Source organism: Rosa rugosa, chromosome 2 (assembly GCF_958449725.1).
Source record: "Rosa rugosa chromosome 2, drRosRugo1.1, whole genome shotgun sequence".
NCBI lineage: Eukaryota > Viridiplantae > Streptophyta > Magnoliopsida > Rosales > Rosaceae > Rosa > Rosa rugosa.
The window spans coordinates 14152264-14178591 of NC_084821.1; the positions used below are offsets into that span (position 1 = coordinate 14152264).

At 39.3% G+C, this 26328-nt stretch overlaps 3 protein-coding genes and 1 pseudogene across 3 annotated transcripts; 3 read left to right on the forward strand and 1 right to left on the reverse strand.

Moving 5' to 3' along the window:
- Positions 1–309: 309 nt before the first annotated feature.
- On the forward strand, positions 310–1235 carry LOC133730397 (uncharacterized). Its single transcript, XM_062157996.1, has 2 exons — positions 310–818; positions 1028–1235. The coding sequence occupies exons 1-2, from the start codon at positions 310–312 to the stop codon at positions 1233–1235; spliced, it is 717 nt and encodes a 238-aa protein (XP_062013980.1).
- Positions 1236–11701: 10466 nt separating this feature from the next.
- On the forward strand, positions 11702–12610 carry LOC133730398 (uncharacterized). The gene has a single exon (XM_062157997.1). It carries the CDS (start codon positions 11702–11704, stop codon positions 12608–12610), a length of 909 nt encoding a protein of 302 aa, XP_062013981.1.
- A 5868-nt stretch (positions 12611–18478) lies between these two features.
- Positions 18479–22470, forward strand: LOC133732782 (scarecrow-like protein 11; annotated as a pseudogene).
- Positions 22471–22710: 240 nt separating this feature from the next.
- LOC133732783 (uncharacterized) lies at positions 22711–24564 on the reverse strand. The gene is made up of 5 exons (XM_062160362.1): positions 24378–24564; positions 24067–24176; positions 23447–23528; positions 23265–23338; positions 22711–23081 (listed from the first exon to the last, which is right to left on the reverse strand). Exons 1-5 carry the CDS (start codon positions 24417–24419, stop codon positions 22826–22828), a joined length of 564 nt encoding a protein of 187 aa, XP_062016346.1. The 5' UTR covers positions 24420–24564; the 3' UTR covers positions 22711–22825.
- Between the last annotated feature and the right edge of the window lie 1764 nt (positions 24565–26328).

The window sequence follows — 26328 nt, forward strand, 5'->3', positions numbered from 1 at the left end:
CCTAAGGTCGTGCTTATGCGCAACCACCAAACCAACAAAACCGTGCGGTCTTCTTGCGCTGCTCCTCATCTTCCCCAACCTGCCACCATGTCCACCGTTGAGGACATGACCTCGTCCTTCGCTGCATCACTTGCAACGATGTGGTTGATCTCTCAAGACCCTCTGGAGGAGTCCAAAAAACGCAATCCTTTTTGCTGGCACGACCACTGGTGAAGAAACTGGCCTTACTCAATGATCTGAAACGTTTTTTCAGGCGAGTTTGGGTTCTCGATAATTAAGGGTTTCAAGATTCAAGAGAGGGCACCAAACATGTTTGTCCTTGCTTTTGATTTGCGCAGGGATCGAAACAAGGTGTTGAAAGGAGGGCCTTGGAGATTCAATCAGGCTCTTGTTGTGCTTCAAGAATATGATGGTGTTTCCCCTATTCATGAGATTGATCTGACCTCACTTTTCTTCTGGGTTCGAATTGGCAACATACCACCTCTGTTTGAAGAGCCTGACATGATAAAGAGCATTGCGTCGGTGGCTGGTAAGTTTCTTGAAATGGATGATAAACTCTTTGAGAATGTTGGCAAAGTTAGGGTTCATGTTGCACATGATATTTCGAAACCTTTCTTTCTCAAGAAAACCCTAAAGCTTGCACCTTATGTTGAAGTCGAAATCTCGTATTTCTTTGAGAACCTTGTGGGTAAATGTGATCATTGCAACCTGATCTATCATGAAGGGGATCATTGGCCTTTAATAGGAAGCCATGCAGCACCGGTTACAACTAAAGGGATGGGTGATCCAAGAGTTGAGATTGGACGTCATTCCCTAGGGTTTGTTACTAATAGTTTTGTGGATGGGACTTTCAGATTTCAGGGTGTGCAAATACTCATATTGCCATCTGTGTGTAGATCTTTATTTCAATCCACTGAAAGCAATAAAGGTCACAAATTGATCATCCTGCGTGAGAAAAATCTGAACTCCAAGAAGTCTGAGGAAGTACTAGATTAAACATTGGCGTTAACTGTGTTTGATGCATCAGCCAAAATGCTACAGAGCCTGCAAGCCATGATCCAGGTAAGTGCATGGAACTTGTGAATGTGAGTGAGGATGTGGTTAGTCCAAATCGCAATGCTGAAATGGCTCTTGAGGAGCAGACAGGTACTCCTGAGCTGGCTACAGGAAAAGAAAAAGAAAATAGGGGTGACAAGCGTACCCAACAACCTCCCTCTCCTGCCAAGTCTCCATAGAAACTCAAAATATTGTTGCCTGAACTTTTCAAACCACTTCTGACTGTGGTGCCTGCAAAAAAAGCAAAAAATGTCAATGTTCACAAGCAAATTCTCTGCTAGGTCCTTGGGTATGATTGAAGCTCCAGGGAACATTCTTGTGCCAAAAGATGTGATGTAGCCAAAGTCTGAACCAAAGAAGAAAAGGGGAAGGCCTCTGGGATCCAGTAATAAAAATCCCTCAAAATCAAATAAGATTGCGGAAGCACAGGAACAATGTTTATCTTATCTTTCCAAACCTCCTAGCCCAACTGTTAAGGGCAAGGAGAAAATTTAGTTTAGTTTTATTTCTGAACTTGCCTATTTGCTATGTGTTACTTTTCATAGTTCTTAGGCTCGCTGAATAAGTGAGCACTGGTTGTCTAATGGGTGGTGCTAGCATACCACGTCATAAACTTGTCCTTGAGTTTGGCAAGGAAATGTATGTATCCGTGCCATTCTGGCTTGAGATGAATGAATTACTTAGTTTAAAAAAAAAAAAAAAAAGTCTATGTATTTTGAAATAAAATAAAATAAAAAGCCTATGTACAACTTACATTGCGAGAAAGAAAATCATTTATATAACAGCGGTTGTCTTTGAGTTGAATTTCATACCTCTTACTTGTAGTTCATTCTCCAACTAATAAATGTTATATCTCAAAGAGAATGCATACCAAAAAACAGCTAGCACTGTTGTTATTAAGTAGTGAATTCAAATCACAAAATATATTGACTAAATTAAGATAAACATTTATTAAAAAAAATATATATATATATATATATATATATATATATATATATATATATATATATATATATACGGATCCGTTCGAGAGCGGACGTCTGCAACCCAGAAAAAGTGCGGACGTCGCTGCTCCGCCTCGATCAAGCGGCGACGGCGCGGCGCGGCTTGCCGGAGGGATGCTGGGGGTCGTGCGGAGGGGTCTGCGGTCCGATGGAGTCGCCGGCGACGGTTCTGCTGTGCTGCACATAACCTGCAACTGCAGGTGAGGTGGCTGCCCAGAAACCGGCAAGCCCGACCTCCTCCGACCTCGAACTCCGCCCAGAAGAGGTCTGGGACGCCTCCGGCCTCCCTCTGGCCAGCCCGCGCCGCCGCCGCCGCCTGCTGCATAGACGTCCGCACTTTAGCGACAGTGCGGACGTCCGCCCTTGATCGGGCCTCTATATATATATATATATATATATATATATATATATATATATATATATATATATATATATATATATATATATATATATATATATATCAATCCTTTGTGTCTCCTGGGACACTATATAGAATTGTGTTTCCATAATGTCTCATCCTCGTTAAGATATACATGCTTAATCAGGTAGACATGGTTATCGACAATATGTCTGACTTAGCTAGAGACACTTATGCTAGATATCCAATTCCATGGACAATATATACGTTGGTCTTGATTAGAGAGCGTGTGTATGCTAAGCCTCCATTGCCAAAACTCAAGAATTTGGAATTGGTTCTTGCAGATGATTTCTTTAGTTTCCTTACAGATTGGATACTATAACTCGTTGGCTAATCCATCAAACTGACCGGAGGGGAGAACAATGTTTAAGAGGTTAAGGAGGAAGTGAAGGCAAAGAGAGCATGCTCGCCAGCTAGTTTAAAGAGAAATTGCCTTCATCCGATGAATTCAGTCCAATGTCCATGTTGTGTATAGGTATTAAGGTATGTACTTCGACTTATGCAGTAGATAAGGATATTATCATAAAATCATATTGAAACATATTTAAGAAAGACAATTGAAGCTTGATATGTATGTATGTATGTATGTATGTATGTATGTATGTAATATTTTTGTAAGATATATATATATATATATATATATATATATATATAATATTTTTGTAAGACATACGACAATTTATTGATAAATTGGGCAGTCTATTATGTGACCCAACAAAATAAAATTCATTATATATAATTCTGCACTAGCACCTGCCTCATGCCCAAGTTACACGACTACAAATAAAATACAAGTAAAATATAAATGATATCTCATACTCTCATGTTTATTGTGGGTCATTCCCCAACTAATAAATATTGTGTACTCAATAAGAAGAACATCGACAGATCAATAAACTACTAGCATTATTGATAATGAATTCCAATAGCAAACTGCATTCACTAAATTAATCTGAAAGTATATCACTTAGAAAAAAATTACATCATAAATTTTCCATATTACTTGTTACTTAAGACATAAAAATATCAGAACTACAACTCAAGTTTATTTCCTTACGAGTTGCATATTCCCAAACTGATCCATGACATATTCCACCTCAAAAGCTTGATTCAAATTAACTCGGGCAGAAGAGTCAATCTTTCTTTCAGGAGGTTGGCTTTTTTGCGGAGGTGGCGGGCATGTGCGTTCATCATACGTTACGAATCCCTTGGATTTTGGGGTTGTTGCTTCTTTATCCTTATTATCCGTCATTGACCACCAGTTATTGTCTTGTTGTGACATATTGAAAAACTTGCTTGATTAATCTTTACTGGCTAGAGAAAACGAATTTGTGTTGAGAATAATTTGTGAAAAGTAGCTAAGGTTAGGGCCTCTATATATAGAGTTTTTTTTTTGGATCAAATCATCATCCATACTTCATTCCAGGAAGGAAAATTACAAGCAGGGATGCAATGTAGTACAAAAGCCAAGAGACCTACTTCTAACTCAAGTCCGATCATCTGATCTCGACATACCTTCCTAATTCTAAAAACAAAAAATGGAGCAAAACTCTCCAGAACACCAGTAAGGCTAACAAATGACCAAAATCCGGCAACCGGGGAGACTAGTTAAACTGCTTTTCCTAAATTCAAAAGGACCCCTAAGCTAAGAAAAATCTTTTTCCCAAACTAAACAGGCAATTATATTAGTAAACCCAATAGGAAAAGGGAAGAAGGAACCCAACGAATATAGAGCAAAAAGTTATGGCTGTGGACCCTGGACCCGGGGAGAAGCCCATTATTTTTGTCTTTCAGGCCGATAAGGAAGCCCATCAATAGTGAGGGTTAAATTTGTCTTTTTATCTTGTAAATTATCAATTGGACAGTCGAAGGTACAAAAATTAAAGAACACAGCTGCACAAATTTGTGACTTGTTTTGAATCGATGCCCAGTTCTAGTTTCTATTTGAGATTTGATTTGGGTCTTGCTTAGATCCTTCTGGGTATCTTGAATTTCTGATGCACATCATTGAACTTATATGTAATTTTGTTTGTTTGTTTGTGTTGTGTTACCGTAGATCATGCAAAGGGCAACTCAGAGAGAGGAGATGATCAAGAAAGAAGAAGAAGAAATGAGACCTGATGTTAGGATCCATTTGTCTTATGGCTAGACTCTTGCATGTTTTATGGGCTATTATTGTGTTGTGAGCTTATTAGACTTTATGACCATGTTAAATAGCTACTCAGATGTACTGCAAGACCATCATTGAAGAATATTGAAATTTTCATTTACTTGGTTTCTCTTTGTTTTCCTTCTTCCTACGATCCCGGGGATCGTAACACCTAATGAAGTCAAAATTTCATGTTTACTTGACATCAACAAAAGGGTCTACAAAGATTGAAATCCATTTTGCAAAGGACAGATGAGAGAGAGAACTATCAATTTACCAAAGCGATCGAGAGCTGAGGGAGGCGTTATATATAACTGGAAGAAAAAAGAAACCAAGTAAGTAATTAGAGAAGTATTGGATACTATCATGCCATCTGAAAGAATAATATACATATAAGAATGCTTTGAAATTTGGATTGTAAAAAGGAACTAGCCGAGCAGATTACATACTTTTATCACCCTTTTCCAGATGTTGCTGCAACGATCAAGATTTAGACAAATCAATTTGAGCATCATTATTTATAAACATAGGCATTTACAGAACGCAATGGCAAGCTTTTAACTTGGTGACATTTTGGTCAGAACTTAATTAGCTAAATTATTTTGAGTATCATAAAAAATAGAAACCTTGTCGATGAACGAGAACTGCTCAAGGCCTGACCGGCGACGGTATTCATGAGCCTGCAAGATGAAAATAATCAGACAAGGAAATACAATTATCAGTCAAAAAAGTTCAAGACAAGCAACAATTGGCATTTGACGCGATTAAATAGCAATCTAAGCTCATCTCAGATGATGAAGTTTTGGGTCCATCTAGCCATATATCCAATCCATACAAACATGTATTAAAAACTAAATCCTCCCTATTATGTTCTAATCAATATCATGACTCAAGTTAACATCAAAAGAATTAGAAACTGAACTGCCAACAATGTAATCCTCAATTATCTTCTGAATTATGATTCATGAACACAAACAGAAACTACAAAGGATTAGAAGCATTGGATCATGGAAGTTCCTGAGCAACCAAACAAATTAACTTAAAATATGCAAACCATCATCAGAATCATGTGCAGTGAACGCGCATTGAATCAAGGATTAAATTATGTTTAGTCCCTATACTATGACCCTTTTTTCGTTTCAGTCTCTGACATTCTCAATTAATCTGAAAAGTCTCTAATGTCAAAATTTCTATCTGATTGGTCCCTCCCGCGTCAAATTAGGAGTTGGCCTTAGGTGAAATGTCCAATATACCCCTCTGTTATTTCTTTTTCCTTTTTAATTTCTTTTTCTCCTTTTATTTTTATTTTTTCTTTTTAATTTCTTTTTTGCTTTTTCTTCTTTTTTTCTTGTTCCTTTTTAATTTTTTTTCGTTTTTAATTTCTTTTTTGCTTTTTCTTCTTTTTTTCTTGTTCATTTTTAATTTCTTTTTTTCCTTTTTTTTTTCTTTTCATTTTGCCTACTTTCTCCTTCCTCAACCCACCAATCCCATTCCGATCAAACTCCACAACCCATCTGTTTCTCTCCCCAAATTGAAACCAAACCCAGCAAAGACCTAGCTTGGCGGTGCAGAGATGGACATCGAGCAAAAGCAAGAGGCTAGGAGCTGATCGATCACTTCTTCACCTTCTCTGAAGCCATCTCCCTCTGTTGGGGTCCGCCCTCGCCTCCATCATTGCCGACGCCATCTCCCAAATACAAACAGATCCCAATCAGCTCGGAAATTCGCCGCTAAACCACTCCCCTCTTGTTTTCACAGCCTACTTCTCTCTCTCCCGCTCAAATCTCACTTTCTCTCTCCACATCAAGCCTCAATCTAGAAACTTTTCACTGAAAACTACCATTTTTTCAGACCCTGAGGTTTTTGGGTCTTGCTCAAAATGGTGATTTGGATTTTGGGTCTGGTTGAAATGATGGTTTTTGATGGCCAAGTTGACCAAAACCAGAAGTGAAGAAGAAGAATAGTGATGGAAAAGGAAAATGGCCGCCGGCGTGGAGAATAATAATTGGGGTTTCGGGTCGATCTGGATTGGTTCGCCGACGTGGCGCTAATGATGGAGCAGGATACGATGGTCATTAAAAAGGAAAAAGAAAAAAGAAAAAAGAAATTAAAAAGGAAAAAGAAAATAGAAAAAAAAAAAAGGGCCGCCGGCATGGAGAACAAGAATTGGGGTTTCAGGTCGATCTGGATTGGTTCGCCGCGGCGCTACCGATGCAGCAGGATACAATGGTCATTAAAAAAGAAAAAAAAATTAAAAAGGAAAAATAAAAAATAAAAAAGCAAAAAAGGAAAATGAAAAAAGAAAAGAAAAAGGAAAAAAGAAATTAAAAAGGAAAAAGAAAAAAGGGCCGCCGGCATGGAGAACAAGAATTGGGGTTTCGGGTCGATCTGGATTGGTTCGCCGACGTGACGCTACCGATGCAGCAGGATACGATGATCATTAAAAAGGAAAAAGAAAAAAGAAAAAAGGAAAAAAAAAAGAAATTAAAAAGGAAAAAGAAAAAAGAAAAAAAGAAAAAAAAGAAATTAAAAAGGAAAAAAAAAAAAAAGGAGAAAAAGAAATTAAAAAGGAAAAAGAAATAACAGAGGGGTATATTGGACATTTCACCTAAGGCCAACTCCTAATTTGACGCGGGAGGGACCAATCAGACGGAAATTTTGACGTTAGAGACTTTTCAGATTAATTGAGAATGTCAGGGACTGAAACGAAAAAATAGTCATAGTACAGGGACTAAACAGAATTTAATCCTTGAATCAATAATTCAACTCGGACATTCTTAATTGAACTTTTCAATACTACAATTGAACGGATTGAAATGATATCAATTTATAAATGATAAGCATAATAGCTATTTGGTAAAGCACAAATTTGCAAAACTTTACGTCAGTATTCCAAGCCGTCCAATATTCACAAAACTTCTATAATGCTCTAGAGCACTAGTGCTTATCACCTGTGGACCTTTAAAGTAAGTTCACAGATATAGGAGCATAACCAATGAACCGTTGGATTCTACATGAGAATGGTGAGTATCAATGCTCTAGACTACAATAGAACATCATGCAATCACAATCAGTGAGTAGGAGATCGGCACTGGAGGTCTTGAGGTTCTAAAAGCTTCAAGAATCTATATCGAGCTATTAATCCTTGGTCTTAAACTCTTTTGAACACACTACAATGTGTCATCTGCAACTCAGAACATGACATAATCTGAGTTAATGTTGATTTAGACAAAATTAATTTAATCAAGCTTTCATGAAAGTTTTAATTATAGATGGTTGTAGCATTATGACAAAAAATAACACAACATGAAATGTCACGACACAAACATCATCTGCTAAAATAAATTAAAGCTTGCGCTCCCAGATGCTCTTTTGATTTCCAAAGGAAAAAAAATACCACCAATTAAGAATCCAAGAAACTTGTTGCTTATTGTTTAAGCAAGCACTATATTAGTAATAAACAATGGGGTCATGGGGTGATTGGGGTCAATGGATTCCTCCAATCAAATTGAATGTTTTCCTCCAATGACGAGTGATAAGTAAAGCGGAAGCAATAGGAGCTTCATATAGTTTATACTGACCAACAAATAAATGCAAATTCAGTGTGCTCCAAGTTCGGTTCTGTGGTAGCCACCGGCGGATCTACTCACAGACTAGGACGGGCTTGAGCCCGTCCGAGATTTTGAAGCCCAAAAAAAATATTAGATCTATACCTTTTTTTTTTAATTGGGGTTTGTCCAGACAATAAAAGCCCAGTAGGCCGCCCACTAGCCGACCCGAACTAACTCCCCACTCCGTCCCGACTCCACTCATCGTCGTCATCGACTACGGGTCAACTGGAGATTTGGAGAATTGTCTCTCACAGAGTCACAGTCTCACTCAGTCACTCTCTCCCACTTCCTCCTCCTCTCGCCACCTGCTCTCCTGACTCCACTCATCGACTACGGGTAACGGGTCTACAGCCTATTCGAAGTTTCGAACTGGTCAACTGAAGAATCGTCTCTCACAACCTCACTCTCTCCCACTTCCTCCTCCTCTCGCCGCCTGTGGCTCAACCGGTTCTCCCTTCTGGCCTTCTCCACTTCTCTCAGAGATCAACTGATCAAGTTCAATTTTGTAAGTTCAATTTTGTTTAATTGAATCAATCCAATTTGGGGCAATTTATAGGGTCAAGGATTGATGTGAAATTCAATTTCGTAGGTTGTATTGGATATTTGGATTGAAGCTTTCGTGGATTGAAGAATAAGATTGCAGACTGGAAATCAGGTAGGCTGTAGGCAGCATTCTCTCCGTCTCCTTGTTCTGCAAATATGCAATCTACTGCTGGAAATCAGAGAAGCTTGAGTCCATTATTTTCTTTCTTCTTAAGCTAGCTTCCTACTCATCCCCCTTTCTTTTTTAACTTGTGATTCATCTTCGGTTTCAATTTCTTGGAATTTGAGTTAGATTTGTGGGCTGATTCGGTGACTTGAAGATTTGCACCTTTTCTACTTCAAGATTCGCTGCTTTCTTGGGGTTTCTTTGTTTTAATTTCTTGTTCATGTGTGCATCTATGTATGATCTTGTGCAGGATGGAATTACTTCTGGACTCCATGTGTGCATCTATGTATGATCTATGTTTAAGAAATCCAAGCCCGCCCAAGATTTCAATCCTGGATCCGCCATTGGTGGTAGCTTCATATAGTATGATCATACCTGCTATCAGTTAGACAAAACACGTACTGAAAAACTTATATCGGTCACAGTATTAGAATCAAGCTCGGTTATGAGATAATTAATTTGATAAGATGTATCAAACTAACCTAGAAGTAAATACAGTGAGCTGTGTCATGTTGATTATCATTACCGAAAAAATCAATGGTTGGAATCTTACTCATCACAAGATATGCGGCATGGGGATAAAATAAAATAACCCAGAAGCGTATGAACAGAAACAAACAGAACTGGGAAGATTCTAACTAAAGAGTAAAGACCTAATGCCAAATTGCTAAAAAGCAGCCCTAATGCCAAGTTGCCAACAAGCAGTATTAGAAGAACTTATCAAGCTAATAACATGGATTAAACATTTTGGACGTCACTATACTAAAGTTTTGAGACTACGCGCTTCACGCGCGGCAAATTTTCTCTCCTCTTCACCTCGTTCGTAGCTACTGCACAACTACCATCACCGACATTGACTTCACCGCCAATTGAGTACTCCGCCCCTTCTCTGGTGACGGCGTCCTCTCCTGTCTTCACCTTCTCCGCCCTCCCACCGAGGAGTGGCGGAGATGACCCTATTTCTGCAAATCAAAACAAGTGATTCCGAGCAAATGATGTTCTCTGCGATAAACTCATGGCAGCACAAATCACCGATGCCGAACCTGCCTCTCCTTTACCTGGTCATTCTCTTGATTCGACTAGCTATGCGGCTCGTCTCCTCAACCCCCTCAGTCACTATGGCAAAGCTGCAATAGAAGATTTTGTGATGACTGATGAGGACTACACTATCACTGAAGGTACGATTGCTCCGAATGTCTGTTTTTCTCAACGAGTCAATGATAAACTAGATATCGAGTGGCGTTGTGCTGTTATTGTGAAATTGATGGGAAAGCCTAATGTCAAGAATGCTTATACGTTTATGCATAGTGGTCTCAAACGAAAATGGAACCCTCAAGGCCCTTGGCAGCTTATCGACTTACCCAATGACTTCTACATAGTTAAATTTACTCTGGAATCTGATCTTAATGTTGCCCTATGTGGAGGTCCTTGGATTCTGGCTGGACAAACCTTGGTTGTTCAAAAATGGCGTCCTGATTTTGATCCCAATAATGAAAAAATAAACAATATGGCTGTATGGGTGAGAATTTTGGGTGTACCTGTTAGATATTTCAAGGATTATACACTTAAGGTGGTGGGTAAAGTTCTGGGAACTGTTATCAAAGTTGATAAGCTAACTTTAGCTCAAGCTCGAGGGAAATTTGCCAGAATTTGTGTTGAAATTGATCTACAGGCACCTTTGAAACCTTTTGTGGAGATTGAAGGGGTTGCCTATGGTGTTGTTTATGAGGGAATATCTCTAATTTGTTTCAATTGTGGCTGCTATGGACATGCCAAAGCTATTTGCCCTCACTCTGCACCTCCTAGACCTACTCCTGATGTTGACACTCATGTGAATGCTGAGACTTCTACGCCCCCAGTTTCTTCTGCAATAAACTCTAGTCAATATCCCACTGAAGTTGCTTTGCCTATCAAAGCTGACCATCAGAGTAGTGACATGGAAATTGCTGATAAGGTTGTGAAAGCAATTGTTCTTGGTCATGGACCATGGATGCTCATGTCCTATAAAAACAAAAAAGCCAACTCTAGCAAGATTCCTGCTAACAGTGCACCTGTGCAATCTGGTTCGAGATTCGCTCTTCTTGAGACCTTTGTTGAAGGTGAGGATAATGCTCTCAAGGAGGTACAATCTACAACTGTTGACGCTCTGAATGCTAAAGACAATTCTGAACCTGCAGTAGTGCATATGTGGAAACAAGTTCAAAAGAAAGCCAATAAGACCATTTTTGATAATTCGCAGCAAGCTTCTACATCTAGCAAGAGCACCTCAGCTAGTAAACCTCATGCATCTCTTAAAAAGCCTCTCAAAGACATAACTAATGGAAAGTCTAATTTGAGATCACTTGTGCCTAAATTCAATGCTGGAAAAAGTTCGACTCAGACTTCTAGAAAATACGTTGTGAGCTCCACAGTGAAGAAGTCTATTGCATCATCTCAGCCTAATACCACTGCCAAAAATAGCTCTCAAGCTCCTTCCATCTCAATTCAAGATTCACATCCTCCATCCAATTTCTCTGCCGAATTTGGGAATTTTCCTCCTGAGAGCTGTACAAATTTGGAGTCATCTTGCACTGAAATGGATTCGCCTAATGATGGTTCTATTAGCAATGGCCAGGTATGTTCTGTCCTTGCTGCTGATAACTTGAACAACATGATATCTATTATCTCTGGTGAGAATACTAACCTATCCTCCAATGTGGAGGATATGGTTGATAATTGACTTTGGGTTTCAACCCTCACATTACCTGCTTTCTAATGAGTAAAGTTCTCTTTTCGAATTCTAGAGGTGCAGGAAGTGAGAAGTTTAGATCTGACATTACAGATCTTGTTAAATTACATTCAATTGATATTTTGGCTGTTTGTGAACCTCGGGTCCAATTTTCTAGAGCTAAAGATTCACTCCTATCTCTTGGATTTTCTGATTATACAATTGTTGAAGCCAATGGTTTTTCTGGTGGTATTTGGCTCTTTTGGAACTCTAATCTCTGTAATATCCATTTTGTCGATAAAAATTGTCAATCAATCACAGTTAAAGTTACTCTCCCTGGTGGTATCAATTGGATGCTCACTGTGCTGTATGCTAGTCCTACTAACTCTATCAGAAGTAATCTATGGAATTATTTTGATCACCTGGTTTCAACACATCAGCTGCCTTGGATTTTTATTGGTGATTACAATGAGCTTTATTCCTCTGCTGATAAAAATGTTGGTTCTATGCGTGGAAGAATTGGAGGTCTTAAGCAGTGGGTGGATCATAACTCCTTAATTGATATGGGATTCTTTGGATCCAAGTTTACTTGGTCTAATAATAGAATTAAAGAAAGACTGGACAGAGCTTTTTGCACTTGTGATTGGAGATCTTCCTTTCCTGATGCTTTTATTAGACATTTAGCTAAAATGAAATCTGATCACTGTCCTATTCTTTTACAACTTCATTCTAATAACTCTGTGAATAGAGCTGCTATCCCTTTTAGATTTCAGGCTATGTGGATGACTCACAATGATTTTGCTCCTTATGTTGATACTACCTGGAAAAATTCTCATGGTTCTTTTGTTGAAAAAACTAATGCTCTTTCTCATGCTCTTTTGGACTGGAATCAAAATACTTTTGGTAATATCTTCAAAAGGAAAAGACAGTTACTTGCCCGCATTGGTGGAATTTAAAGAGCTACTGACAGGTACAACAATCCTTTTCTTCTCAAACTTGAAGCTAAGCTTATGACTGCGTATGAAACTTTGAGAGATCAGGAAAATCTTTTTTGGAAACAAAAATCGAGAGATAAATGGTTACAAGGAGGTGATAGAAATACTAAGTTCTTTCACTTGAGTACTCTTGTGAGGAGGAGGAGGAATAAAATTGAAGGATTATTTGATGAAAATGGGGCTTGGCAAACTGAGACGGATTCTTTAAAAATCATTGCTGTTGATTTTTTCCAAAAGCTTTTTTCTGATTCTACCACTAATGATCCCGGATTTGTTATTCCTTGGCTTTTTCCTACTCTTGAATCTGATGAGCTGATTGGTCTATGTACTCCAATTGATATGTATGAGGTTAAATCTACCATGTTCTCAATTGGAGGTCTCAAAGCTCCTGGCTTTGATGGCTTTCCTGCTGCTTTCTACCAAAAGTTTTGGAGTATTTATGCTACAAAAGTTCTTTCTCTTGTGCAGAATGCCTTTACTTCTGGTGAAATCCCTTGTGGTTTAAATCATACCATTATCTCTTTAATTCCTAAAGTGAGTGGACCTCAAAGCATGGTGCAATTCAGACCTATCAGCTTGTGTTAGAGAGATTTGTGTAACTGAAGATCTGTGCAATCAAAACTGATCATCAGTTTTGAATCTTTGTATTTATAAAATTGAATAGTGTTTATAGCTGATTGTAACAGTAGCATAACAGTCAATTAGCTTAGCTATATAATTGTACATTGTAATCAGATTGAGAATATAGAAAACACATTTTCTACATGGTATCATAGTTTAGGTTGCTTACCTCTTTTCGATCCACTATCTCTTCCTTAGTCGTTCTTCCTCCTCTGCGCCTCCCCTCCCTCCCTCTTGGCCAACCCCACTACTTCTTCCTCCTCTCCAAACACTTCCAGCTTTATCAAACTCACTGAAACCAACTATCTAGTTTGGCTTCGGCAAATCAAACCTTACCTCAATGGCAATGATCTCTGGTGCTATGTTGACGGTTCCAAACCTGCTCCCCCATCTACCATCCTGTCCACCCCCTCTGAGGGCAAACCTGCTGTTCCTATCCCCAACCCAGCCTACACCAAATGGTTCAAAGAAGACCAAATCATCGTCAGCACTCTCACCACCACCCTCACTGAAAATATTGCTCAACTGACAATTGGTTTCGAAACCTCCAAGGACATTTGGGATTGTCTTCAGCGCCATTTTTCCCAAAAATCTGTTACCAGTGCCTCTACCCTCAAAATGCAGCTTCTGGATCTCCAGAAAGGAAACCAATCTGTTGATGCATATCTCCGCCAAGCCAAGGCCATTGTCGATTCTTTAATCTGCATCAACAAGCCTGTTTCTGACGAAGACTTGGTCATTGCTACTCTCCACGGCCTTGGACCGTATTATGGCATGCTCCGCACTGCACTCACCCAAAACCCACCTCTCCCTGACTTCTCTGAGCTCCGAGCTCGCATCCTATCCTTTGAAGCACAGCATATTGGCACATCTGCCACTGGAATGGCCACTGCGCTCTTCAATCATACTGCTCCTTCCCCACGCCGTGACGACCGCTCCTCGGCCCCTCGTCCTTCTCACTCCGGCGGCCGGTACTCCACAGGCCGGCATCGTCTCAGCGGTGCGCGTCCGCCCTTTTTCCAGCAGCAGCAGTATGCGTCTTTTCCACAGCACCAGCAGCAATTCGCGTCCCCGCCTGGCCCCTTTTCTTCCCCTGCCTGGGCCGCACGTCCTGGGCCTCCTGGGCTTCTTGGCCCGGCACCTCAGTGGTGCCCTAATTGCCACTCCAACCAACATGGGCTTCCTCAATGCCCACACCGATTCCCTGGCCCAAGCACTGCTGCTCCGTTTGCTGGAGTCCACTATGCACCTGACCCCACTTGGTACCCAGATACAGGCGCCACTCACCACATGACATCCATGCCTGTTACTAATCCTCAATCTTATGGGGGGCCTCATAATGTTTATATGGGTAATGGGGACTCAATGCCCGTTTCCCATACCGGTAATCTTCCCTTGTCATTAGGGTCTTCCAAATTCTCTTTACAAAATGTTTTTCAAATTCCATCCATCCGTAAAAATCTCCTTTCTGTAGCTCGTTTCACTAAAGACAACCTAGTGTTCTTTCTTTTTGCTCCGGATTTTTATCAAATCTATTGCTTACGTACAGGTCATCTCTTGTTTCAGGGCCCTTGTAAAGATGGTCTCTATCCGCTTACTCTGTCCAGCGTCTCCACTCCTCCACAAGCCCTTGCCTCCATTCACTCCTCCATTTGGCACAATCGTTTGGGCCATCCCTCTTCAACTGTCTTAGCTCGTCTAGGTTCAATAATTGGTTCAAAATTATCTTTTCATTCCTTTTGTAGAGATTGTGCACTTAGCAAATCTCATCAATTACCTTTTAATTCCAATAAAGAGTCTGTTCCTTTTCAATTTCACATTATTCATAGTGATGTTTGGGCTTCATCTATTCTTTCTGTTAGTGGCTTCAGGTATTATGTTCTTTTCACAGATGAATTCTCCCGTTACACTTGGATTTATCCCATGCGTCGCAAAAATGAAGTACTCACTCATTTTCAAACCTTGGTAGCCATGATTCAAAATCTTTTTCACCATACCATAAAGATTCTTCAAAGTGACAATGGGACTGAGTATGTTAATCATGCCTTCTCTCTTTATTGTAAATCCTTGGGAATTCAACAGAGATTTTCTTGCCCACATACACCACAACAGAATGGACTTGCCGAGCGCAAACATCGCCATATTACCACGATGACTCGTAGTCTTCTCCTCACCTCTGGTGCTCCCCATAATCTTTGGGTCGAAGCGGTCTTGACCTCGGTTTATCTTATTAATCTCCTTCCCACTCCCATTCTCAATTGGGATACCCCTCACACCCGTCTTTATGGTAGTCCTCCTTCCTACTCGTCTCTTCGAGTTTTTGGTTGCTCTTGTTTTCCTCATCTTGGGTCTTATGTTTCTGATAAACTCTCCAGTCGTAGTATCGAGTGTGTGTTTTTGGGTTACAGTCCTCAACACAAAGGTTACCGTTGCCTAGATCCAACGAGTGGTCGTGTCTATGTCTCTCGGCATGTTATTTTTAACGAAACAATTTTTCCCTACAAGAATTTGCAGGTACCATCAGTTTTGGACCCTAGCTCATTGGAATTCACCCTCTTGACCAGCCCGGGTATTCATCACTCTCAGCCCAATACACCTGGCCCAAATCCAATTGATGAGTTGATCCCTTCTTCTGCTGTCATCCACGACACCTCGGATTCCCAACACCCAGCACCCAACATCGCTCCACCACCGAGCTCCCCTCCGCCATCTTCGGCCGCTCCTTCACCGCCTCCAGCGCCCAGTGCCGCTCCGGCTCCCGCCTCCGCCCCCATCCGGACCTACCAGCGCCGCCAACCCATTGTCCCAGCTTCACCTCCTTCTGCTCCACTGTCCTCTCGGCCAGCCGCTCCTTCCCCGGCGTCCCCACCTGCTTCGGCGGCTTCCCTTTCACCACCAGATCACCCCGGTTGTAACTGAAGATCTGTGCAATCAAAACTGATCATCAGTTTTGAATCTTTGTATTTATAAAATTGAATAGTGTTTATAGCTGATTGTAACAGTAGCATAACAGTCAATTAGCTTAGCTATATAATTGTACATTGTAATCAGATTGAGAATATAGAAAACACATTTTCTACAGCTTGTGCACTACTGTTTACAAGGTAATTTCAAAAATCATTGTGGCAAGAATTCGACCATTGATGCAAAAGCTAATCAGCCCTAATCAGGTCAGTTATGTTCCTGGTAGACAAATTTCAGACAATATAATGATTGCTCAGGAAGTTCTATTTAAATTCAAGAAATCTGCTGGCAAGAAAGGTTTTTTTGCTTGGAAGGTTGATTTATCTAAAGCATATGATCGTCTCAGTTGGCATTTCATTGAGTCGGTTCTATATGAATCTCTTCTCCCTCAACCTCTTGTAAAACTTATTATGAGTTGTGTTACGTCTACAAGCTTTCAGATTTGTCTTAATGGTGAGCTTACTCAATCTTTTAAAGCTCAAAGAGGAATAAGACAAGGTGATCCTCTTTCACCCTATATCTTTGTTCTTTGCATGGAGAAATTGTCCCATTTAATTAAATCTGCTGTTGATGTTGGAGCTTGGAAAGCTGTTAAAGCGTCTCAATCAGGTCCCAAAATCTCCCATCTCTTCTTTGCTGATGACCTTATGTTATTTGCTGAAGCAACCATGGATCAAGCATGTATTCTCAAACAATGTCTCGATATTTTTTGTTCTCTATCTGGCCAAGCTGTCAGTTATGAAAAGTCTCTCATCTTCTGCTCCCCTAACACGAGCAAAGAGCTTACTTCGGATATCAGCATCACTTGTGGCTCTCCTCTTACTACTGATCTGGGAAAATACTTAGGTATGCCTCTCATTCATTCTCGTGTTACTCAGTTTACTTATGCTAGCATCTTGGATAAAGTTCAAAGTCGATTGGCTGGTTGGAAATGCAAAGTTGTAAGTTTAGCTGGCAGATTGACTTTAATTCATTCAGTTACTGCTGCTATTCCTAATTATGCTATGCAGACTGCTAGATTGCCCATGTATATTTGTGATGACTTAGACAAAATAAATAGAAACTTTTTGTGGGGTGATAATGACAGTAAGAAAAAAATTCATTTAGTGAACTGGGATACTGTTTGTTTGCCTAAGAATCTTGGTGGTTTAGGTATCAAGAAATCTTCTGATATGAATCAATCTATGCTTGCTAAGGCTGGTTGGAGGTTATTTCAAAATGATACTGGTTTGTGGGCTTCAATTTATAGAGAAAAGTATATGAAACATAACTATTTGTTTGGTCAAAACTATCAGCAATCTAAGGATTGTTCTAGTACTTGGAGAAGTGTTCTTCATGGTGTTAACTTGTTGAAAAAAGGTTTAATTTGGAGGGTTGGTGATGGTAGAACAATCAGATTCTGGACTGACGTCTGGTTCCCTCCTATTCCTCTTATCAATTATGTCTTGCCAGATTCTACTGTTAATATTAATGCTACTATCTGTAGCTTTTGGAATGATAATGGATGGGACTTGAATTTGCTTTCCTCTTGTCTCCCTGCTGATATTATTGATCAAATTGTGAGCATTCCTCCTGGTTTTGATGGTTGTGGAAATGACATTCAAATTTGGGGCTGCACTTCTAATGGTTCATTTTCCGTCAAGTCAGCTTACAACATTTTCTTTGAGGACTATGATCAAAGTAACTCTCCTTGGAAATTTATTTGGAAAATGCAAATTCCCCCAAAGTTCAAGACATTTATATGGGTTCTCTGTCATGGTAAACTTCTCACCAATGCTCACAGAGTTAAAAGGAATCTCACCCATGATGATACTTGTCCTATATGCCGCAGCAATAGTGAGTCACTTTCTCATCTGTTTAAAGATTGCCCTGCTGCTGTTAATGTGTGGAATTCTTTCACTTTACTTCAGTCGGTTAGATTTACTTTTTCCATGAGGTGGGAAGGTTGGTTGCAGGCTAATCTTCTTTGCAAATCCAAATGTAATGTTGGGAATCTGTGGTGCTCTACCTTTGTTTTCATATGCTGGTTCATTTGGAAATGGAGGAACAAGCATATATTTGAGGCTCACTTTCAAAAACCCAATTATCCTGGTACGATCATAATTGCTGCTATCTCTGAATGGAATAATGCTCAATTGCAAACTGACTTGAACAAATCTTATTGTCTTAACCTTCTGAATTGGATGAAACCTCCTCATGGAATCTACAAGCTAAACATTGATGGTAGTAGAAATGGGCTTTCTGGAAAAATTGGTGCTGGAGGGGTTCTTAGATGTTCTAATGGTTTATGGATTAAGGGTTTTCAGATAAACTTGGGCATAGGCGATGTCCTAGATGCTGAATCTTGGAGTCTTTATTATGGTCTTCAACAAGCTCTTAAATGCCACATTACGCATATTGAAGTTGAAACTGATTCTGCAATTCTGGTAAAGTTAATCTCTGAGACTGATGTTACTCTTCACCCCATGGGCTCACTTATTTGCTGCTGCAAAAATCTGATCAAAAATTTTCAATGCTTCTTCATAAGGCACATTTACAGAGAATGTAACATGGTTGCGGACTGCCTTGCTAAGCAGAGCATCAATCATGCTTATGGGATAATCGAATTTGATAGCCCTCCTATCCATGCCTCTCCTGCTTATCTTGATGATCTTGATGATCTTGATAATAGGCCAAGATAGCTTGTTTCTTTAGTCTGTTTCGTTTTTCTGGGTCTTTTTGACCCCTTGCTTACCAAAAAAAAAAAAATAACATGGATTAAACAATGTGGTAAAAGAACATGATTCTCTGTATTTAAATGTGATGGCATATGCTTCGTGCATTCCACATTTCCCTACTGAGTTGGACTCGCTGAGAATTTTGAGCCCTGCAAGTTTTTCACTTCTAACCTTTCTAACCTTAGTTCAGGGTTGTCCATCCCATCGATATTTAAAACCATCTGATCTGAATCTTGTTTTCCAATTTGCACCTCTTGGAAATTTCCAGCTTCCAAGAACAATTTTGTACTTGACAGAAATACGATGCCAACATCTCCAGATCAGAATATCATTTTTACTGAGTTTGATCAACACAATCTTGAAATTATTGATCCCAGTTCGTTTCTATCCAATCCATACCCTCCTCCTCGTGATGATTCATCCCGGTCTTTGGGTGTGACCTCAGAGGCCTCCAGAGCTACTCTCCAGTATATAAGTGAGATGCTTATGGAGGAAGAGCTGGAGAACAGACCCTGCATGCTTCAGGACTGTTTGGCCCTCCAAGCTGCAGAGAAATCCTTGGAAGATGTCCTGGTTCAGCAATATCCTCCTTTGACTAATCCCGTTCTTGCTTCTTCCATTCAGCAAAATGTTGAGAACTCTGATGATTTCATTAACCACAGCAGTAATAGCTCCACTGCTGCTAGAAACTGGGATGATGGTTCAGGTTGGATTTCCTTTCAAAATGATCACAATGACTCAACAAAAGGATCAAGGAGCAAAAAAGATCGCATTGGGAGGATGGCGATTGTCTAGAAGAAGGGAGGAGCAATAAGCAGTCATCATTTTACGCTGATGAATCCGAGCCACCAGATATGTTGGATAAGGTACTGCTCTTTCATTATCGAAACCCAAAGTCTGATTCATGTTCTTCTTTTCAGCTTAAAGGGGGAAGGGGACATGCAGGATCCAAAGGCAAAAGAACAGTCAAGAAAAAAAAGGATGACAACAGTGAAGTAGTGGATTTTCAGTCACTGCTAACTCAGTGTGCAAAGGCTGTTGCAAGCTATGACAGAAGGACTGCAAATGAACAACTGAAAAAGATAAGGCAGCACTCATCTTCCTACGGTGATGGAACCCAAAGAGTAGCTCATTACTTAGCCAATGGCCTTGAAGAACGCTTGGCTGCTGCAGTTCCTTTGTTCAATCCTCTTTGCCTTAATAAGATGTCAGCTGCTGATATCTTAAAAGCTTACCAGACATATATCAAAGCATGCCCCTTCAAGTTGATGTCAAACATCTATGCTAACAAAACTATCATCAAACTAACAGAGAAAGCAACAAGGCTTCACATAATTGATTTTGGTATTCTCTATGGCTACCAATGGCCTGGCCTTATCCAAAGTCTTGCAAAAAGACCCTCTGGACCTCCCATGCTTCGCATTACTGGTATTGAATTTCCACAATCAGGATTTCGACCTTCAGAGAGTCTTGAAGAGACAGGGCACCGCCTAGCGAAATATTGGAAGAGATTCAATGTCCCATTTGAGTACAACTTCATAGCACAGGATTGGGAAACCATTCGATATCAAGATATCAAACTTGACAGAGATGAGTTGACTGTAGTGAACTGCTTGTGCAGATTAAGGAACTTACCTGAAGAAACAGAGATGAGGAGTCCATGGACTGGTTAATGGAACCTACTATGCACCCTTCTTCGAGATACGGTTCCGGGAGGCACTCTACCATTTCTCTTCCCTGTTTGATATGTTTGACGAGACTTTGCCCAGAGAAGATCAACCGAGGCTGCTCTACGAACAAGAGATATTATCAATGTGATAGCATGTGAGGGTTCCAGGAGGCTTGAAAGGCCTGAAACATACAAGCAGTGGCAGATTAGAAACACCAGAGCTGGGTTCAAGCAGTTACCATCAAACCAGGAGATCCTGACGGAAGTTAAGAATATGGTTAGGTTAGATTACCATGAGGACTTTGTTGTCGATGAAGATGGCAAGTGGATCTTGCAGGGATGGAAAGGTCGAATACTCTATGCTTTTTCTTGCTGGAAACCTGCTTCATAAATACAGAAGGCTGCTTTGTAGTCTAACAGGGGATTTTCAATTGTTGCTATCCAGTTACATTGTTCTAGGCATTAGCTGATGTAATTCATGTTTAGTACGTTATTATAGATTTGTTTATGCCATTATCTGTTTCAGAACACTGACATACTAGTTTGTCAAACTAGAGAATTACTCCTGCAATAATTTAACAACCAACTCTAATCAACCGAATCAAATTAACGTTGCATCAAAATTCCATCTAGCCACACATAGGATGTGTATGTTTATAAATCCTCCCGCCATTTGGGGATTATTTGGTGATCTGAAGCATGTGTTAATTGGTTCAAGGATTCCCTCGTGTTAATTGGTTCAAGGATTCCCTCAAATGATTCAGATATCCTTGGATTTGTAACAGAATGCTCAAATTAAAGCAAAGCAACCTATATGAACACTCCACCTCAAATCCAGCAAGTCACCTTCTTGCTCAAGTACACAAGTAAAAGCACGGTCAATAAAGCCATATGACCTAGATAACACATCTTAAGGATGTCATCCATCTGATCTGTAAATCTCTCAAATGCTAAACTCCACCATCAATACCGAAGTTGTTTTGCTACCTAGCCCACATACTATACCATGATCCCCAGTACCACTGGAAGCTTTTGAATTTTGCAGGGTACAACTGCGGGCTTTTGAATTTTGCAGGGTTGCTTCCATCCTAACATAATATGTAGCATTTACTAGGGAAAACAGATTATGGTGGTTCACCATAATCTTGCCTATGTCCACGGAGAGCAGAAAATCAACAAAAGATGGAGAATTGCACAAATGCAATACGATATAAAATCTATTAATACAATGATGCACAATAATACAGGATACCCAAACCAATGCAACATCCCAGAATGATCTATACCCCATAACCTCGGAGGGTTTTATCGATGACAAAGCACATTGTCAGTGCTCTAAGCTGCAACATTACACATGATGCACTAACCAGATCATAGCTCACATTATGCCTCATCATTTGAATAGCATCACAGTTCACAGGTACTAACTTTTTCATGAGTAATATAAAAAGTATTGCACCTTATGAGACATCGAAAACGTTAAAATCATCAAAGATGGGTTGATAGGACTAAAGAGCAAGTGACCTATGAAGCTAAATTAATAACTTGGGACTTAATGTCAAATATGGTCTTAATGTCTTATACCACATTGCAAAGTATTTTGTGTGTACCCTTTTACTTGCCAAAGAACTGGAAGTTAAGAGGTTTGAACTCATAAATCCAGAATAAACAACCTTCAATTTCCAAACATCAAATGTACAACCCCTATATGTTAGACAGTTATGCAGAGAAATGAACCCAATTTTCCTTGAGCACTAAAGAGTAACTGTGGAAACAAATTGAGACATGCGTCAGTGACAAATAAACACAACCTTTCTACATCTGAATTAATGTAGCATCAGTAGCTGGAAATATAATAGGGACACAAACTTCAGCAACTTTTTAAAAATTATAAAGAAAAAAATTCCACAGTATGAATTACTGTCACTGTGTCACAGCTGGAAACCTATGTTCCAGTTTAAAAAAAAAAAAAAAAACAAAACAAAACAAAAGCATAAGGAAGCTGAAGAGAAATAAATTCATGATTCTGCTGCGAGCTTGAACTTTCACTTTGTTAAAAACTCTAACCAGGCCACTAATTCAGCTCCATAGATACCAAAGTTGAATATGTTCTGATACTGAGCTTTAGTAAATTGTCAACGAGATTACAGATACAAATGAAAGCATCTGAAAGCAATTCAAAACAGTCTAAGTGCAATCACCTAGTTATGGTCTACCTTTTTTGGTTTGACTCTTTGATGGCCTAAGAATGTTGTAGTCCAGCTTTCCACCCTTTGGTTTCTTGAAGGAGCCTTTACTTTTATTTGATGATGACTGACCTTGATCATTTTTGGGCGATTTATTCGGATATTGTGTTTCAGACAATACTTGAGACTGTTTTCTTTTATGGTCTCCATTAGGCTCACAGTTTGAGTTGTCAATATTTGAGCACTCTGCTTCGTCCATTGAGGACCCACTTTCTCTGTGAAAAATGCAAATAGAAGAAAGAATATAGGAAAGCAGAAGCCAAAGTTTGGAACAAATTTGCCACTCAGGTTTTTTAGTCTCCTTAACCCAATGAACAAAAAATCCCAGAAATAGAGACAAGAGATTCCTACAAATAGAAACAAAAAAGTAAAATAAATTGAAATTTCAGATCACGAACCTAGTTGACACTCTTTCACTTTGGATGCCAGAAGAAGACGCAGAGGCTGCTGGCTGACCAGGGTTATTCAGTTTCTACCATGAGAACACTTTCGCGTCAGGTCAAAAAAGAAAGCCAATCAAGAGGCATGCAAGACGTTAACAGTGGATGGAACTATTTGGATCCATGAAACTTATACTCACATCAATTAATGGATTGAAACCGTTAAATGAAATTCGCCCTTTAATTGCTCCCGGACTGGGGTCACCTTCCATTACGACCACACTGCATCCAGAAACATGACCAATCACATGAATCAAGAAAAATTAATACAAAAGAAAATCCAATAATCTAACTAATGAGTACCTACAGCAGCTAGTTTTCTATAGGAATCATCATCATCTTTGATTCTATGTATGGAGTTATCTTAATTATTAGGACATCTACTTTGAGTCGTCAATGCCTTTTTATCAACATAACTAACAGCTTCCCACGTAAAATACTTCCTTATAGCTAGGGTCTACAAACTGATTCTCCTAAGATATAATCAATCACTATCAGCCAATATTACAAGTTTACAACACCTACAAATTCGAATTTTCCGACACTACACCTAGTATATCTCCAGCAATTCAGAGAACAAAAAAAATGTTCAAGGAGCAAGTAGTGAAAAATCCAATCTATGCTAATGCTGAACATGCAAATATGGAGGTGGACAAAAGACTATGATGAACTAATAATTCACAGATAACTAAAGTTAAGAGAAAGCAATAAAAACAGCTCAAATAAGTTACTTTAAGAAACAATCATAAAGAAAAAATACCACTTTCTTAGTTGGGTAGCAGCAGAGCTAAAACCCCCATCAGGTTTGACTTCTTCTTCTTCTTCTTCTTTCTTCACCATCTCCTCTCTCTGAGTTGCCCTTTGCATGAACTATGGTAACACAACACAAACAAACAAAAAATTTACACATAAGTTCAATCATGTGCATCAGAAATTCATGACACCCAGAAAAATCTAAGCAAGACCCAAATCAAATTTCAATATAGAAACTAGAACTGGGCATCAATTCAAAACAAATCACAAAAAGGAAAAGACTAGGCTTTGTGTAGCTGTGTTGTTTAATTCTTGTACCTTTAAGTTCCTCAGAGTGCTGGAAAGCTCCCGCTTCGCCATTGTAGCTTCTGGGATTTCCTCAGAAACCCAATTGGAAACTAAAGGCGGCAACTTTAAGCTCGACTTGTCTCTCTCACTCTCTCGCCGTGAAACCAAGAACGCTTTTTTAATTTTGGTTCTGCAAACTGCAGAAACACAAAAGAGGAACAAGGGTTTGCTTTGAATGATAAATTAGCTGAGAAAAAGACAAATTTGTCCCTCGTTAGTGATGGGCTTTCTTATCGGCTTAAGATGGACACAACTAATGGGCTTCCTCTCCGGCCCAGCTGTATTTATTTGCTCTATATTCCTTCTTCCCTGTTTTCGTTGGGAAAAGATTTTTCTTAGCTTCATTAGGGGTCCTTTTGAATTTAGGAAAAGCAGTTTAGCTAGTCCACAACTCTATATATAGAGGCCCTGACCTTAGGTTCTCTTCACAAATTATTCTCAACACAAATTCGTTTGCTTTAGCCAGTAGAGACTAATCAAGCGAGCTTTTCAATATGTCACAACAAGGCAACAACTGGTGGTCAATGACCGGAGATAAGGATGAAGCAACAACCCCAAAATCCAAGGGATTCGTAGCGTATGATGAACGCACATGCCCGCCACCTCCACAAAAGAGCCAACCTCCTTCAAGAAATAATGACTCTTCTGTCCGAGTTAATTTGAATCAAGCTTTCGAGATGGAATATGTCATGGACCAGTTTGGGAATATGCAGCTCGTAAGGAAACAAGTTTGAGTTGTAGTTTTGATATTTTTTTATCGTCTTATGTGATGAGTAATATGGAAAATTTATGATGTAATTTTCTTTAAGTGACAACTTTCAGCTTAATTTAGTGAATGTAGTTTGCTATTGGAATTCATTATCAATAGTGCTAGTAGTTTCTTGATCTATTGATGTTCTTCTTATTGAGTACACAATATTTACTTGGGGAATGACCCACAATAAACATGAGTATGAGATATCATTTATATTTTACTTGTATTTTATTTTTAATCGTGTAACTTGGGCGTGAGGCAGGTGCTTGTGCAGAATTATAATGAATTTTATTTTGTCGGGTCACATAATAACTCTGTAATCTTTGCCACATTTATCAATAAATTTTTGTTTGTCTTACGAACATAATATATGTGTTTGTGTGTCTATATAAATATATATAGGGGTGATTATTTGTTTGTTTCAATATATACAAAAAAAAAAAACTCTACTCAATAGGGATAATTATTTTTGGTCAAATTTTGAGGGCTTCGTTTCATGGTAGTGGAGATTTGAAGTAACATGAATGACACACTAAAACTTTATGCATAGATTCATTAGACTGTACCCAAAAAAAAAAAAAAAATTTGATGCACAGATGCATCTGGGAGCACTATAGCCGTTTTCCAATTTTCTAGGCCTACCTAATGAAAGTATGAAACCCGATTAGCAGCTCCGGCCAGTGGGCTTCGATGAACCATAAATCGACAAACTATTGTATGAAAGATCAAGACTGGAGAGATTTGATCATGAGCTCTGATGAGGTAGCAGGTCAGAATGGAATCTTGGAGGATTCCCAAAATCCCAGGTAATCTAATGATTGAATTAAGCTTGAAGGAGTTTGACTCTTTACTGCCATTGCATTTTGATTCATGTGGTTCAGGTCCTTGAGGGTCTTATAAGTTTTTTTTTTTTTTTTTTTTTTTTTTTGCATATAATCATATAAGTTTTTCCCAACTTATGGAACAATTGAGTTACAAGGGATTCATAGGGATGTTTATCTTCAATCCAGAATTTGTGTTACACCTAATCATCAAGGGTGTCATGTGTAGTGAGTGCTTGCTTTGCTCAAGGTGGATTTAAATGCATTACAAATCCTTGTTCCAGCTTCCATTTGAAGGAAAATGAACAATCAACTTAGTAAAGGAAAAACTCTAAGAACCAAGCAA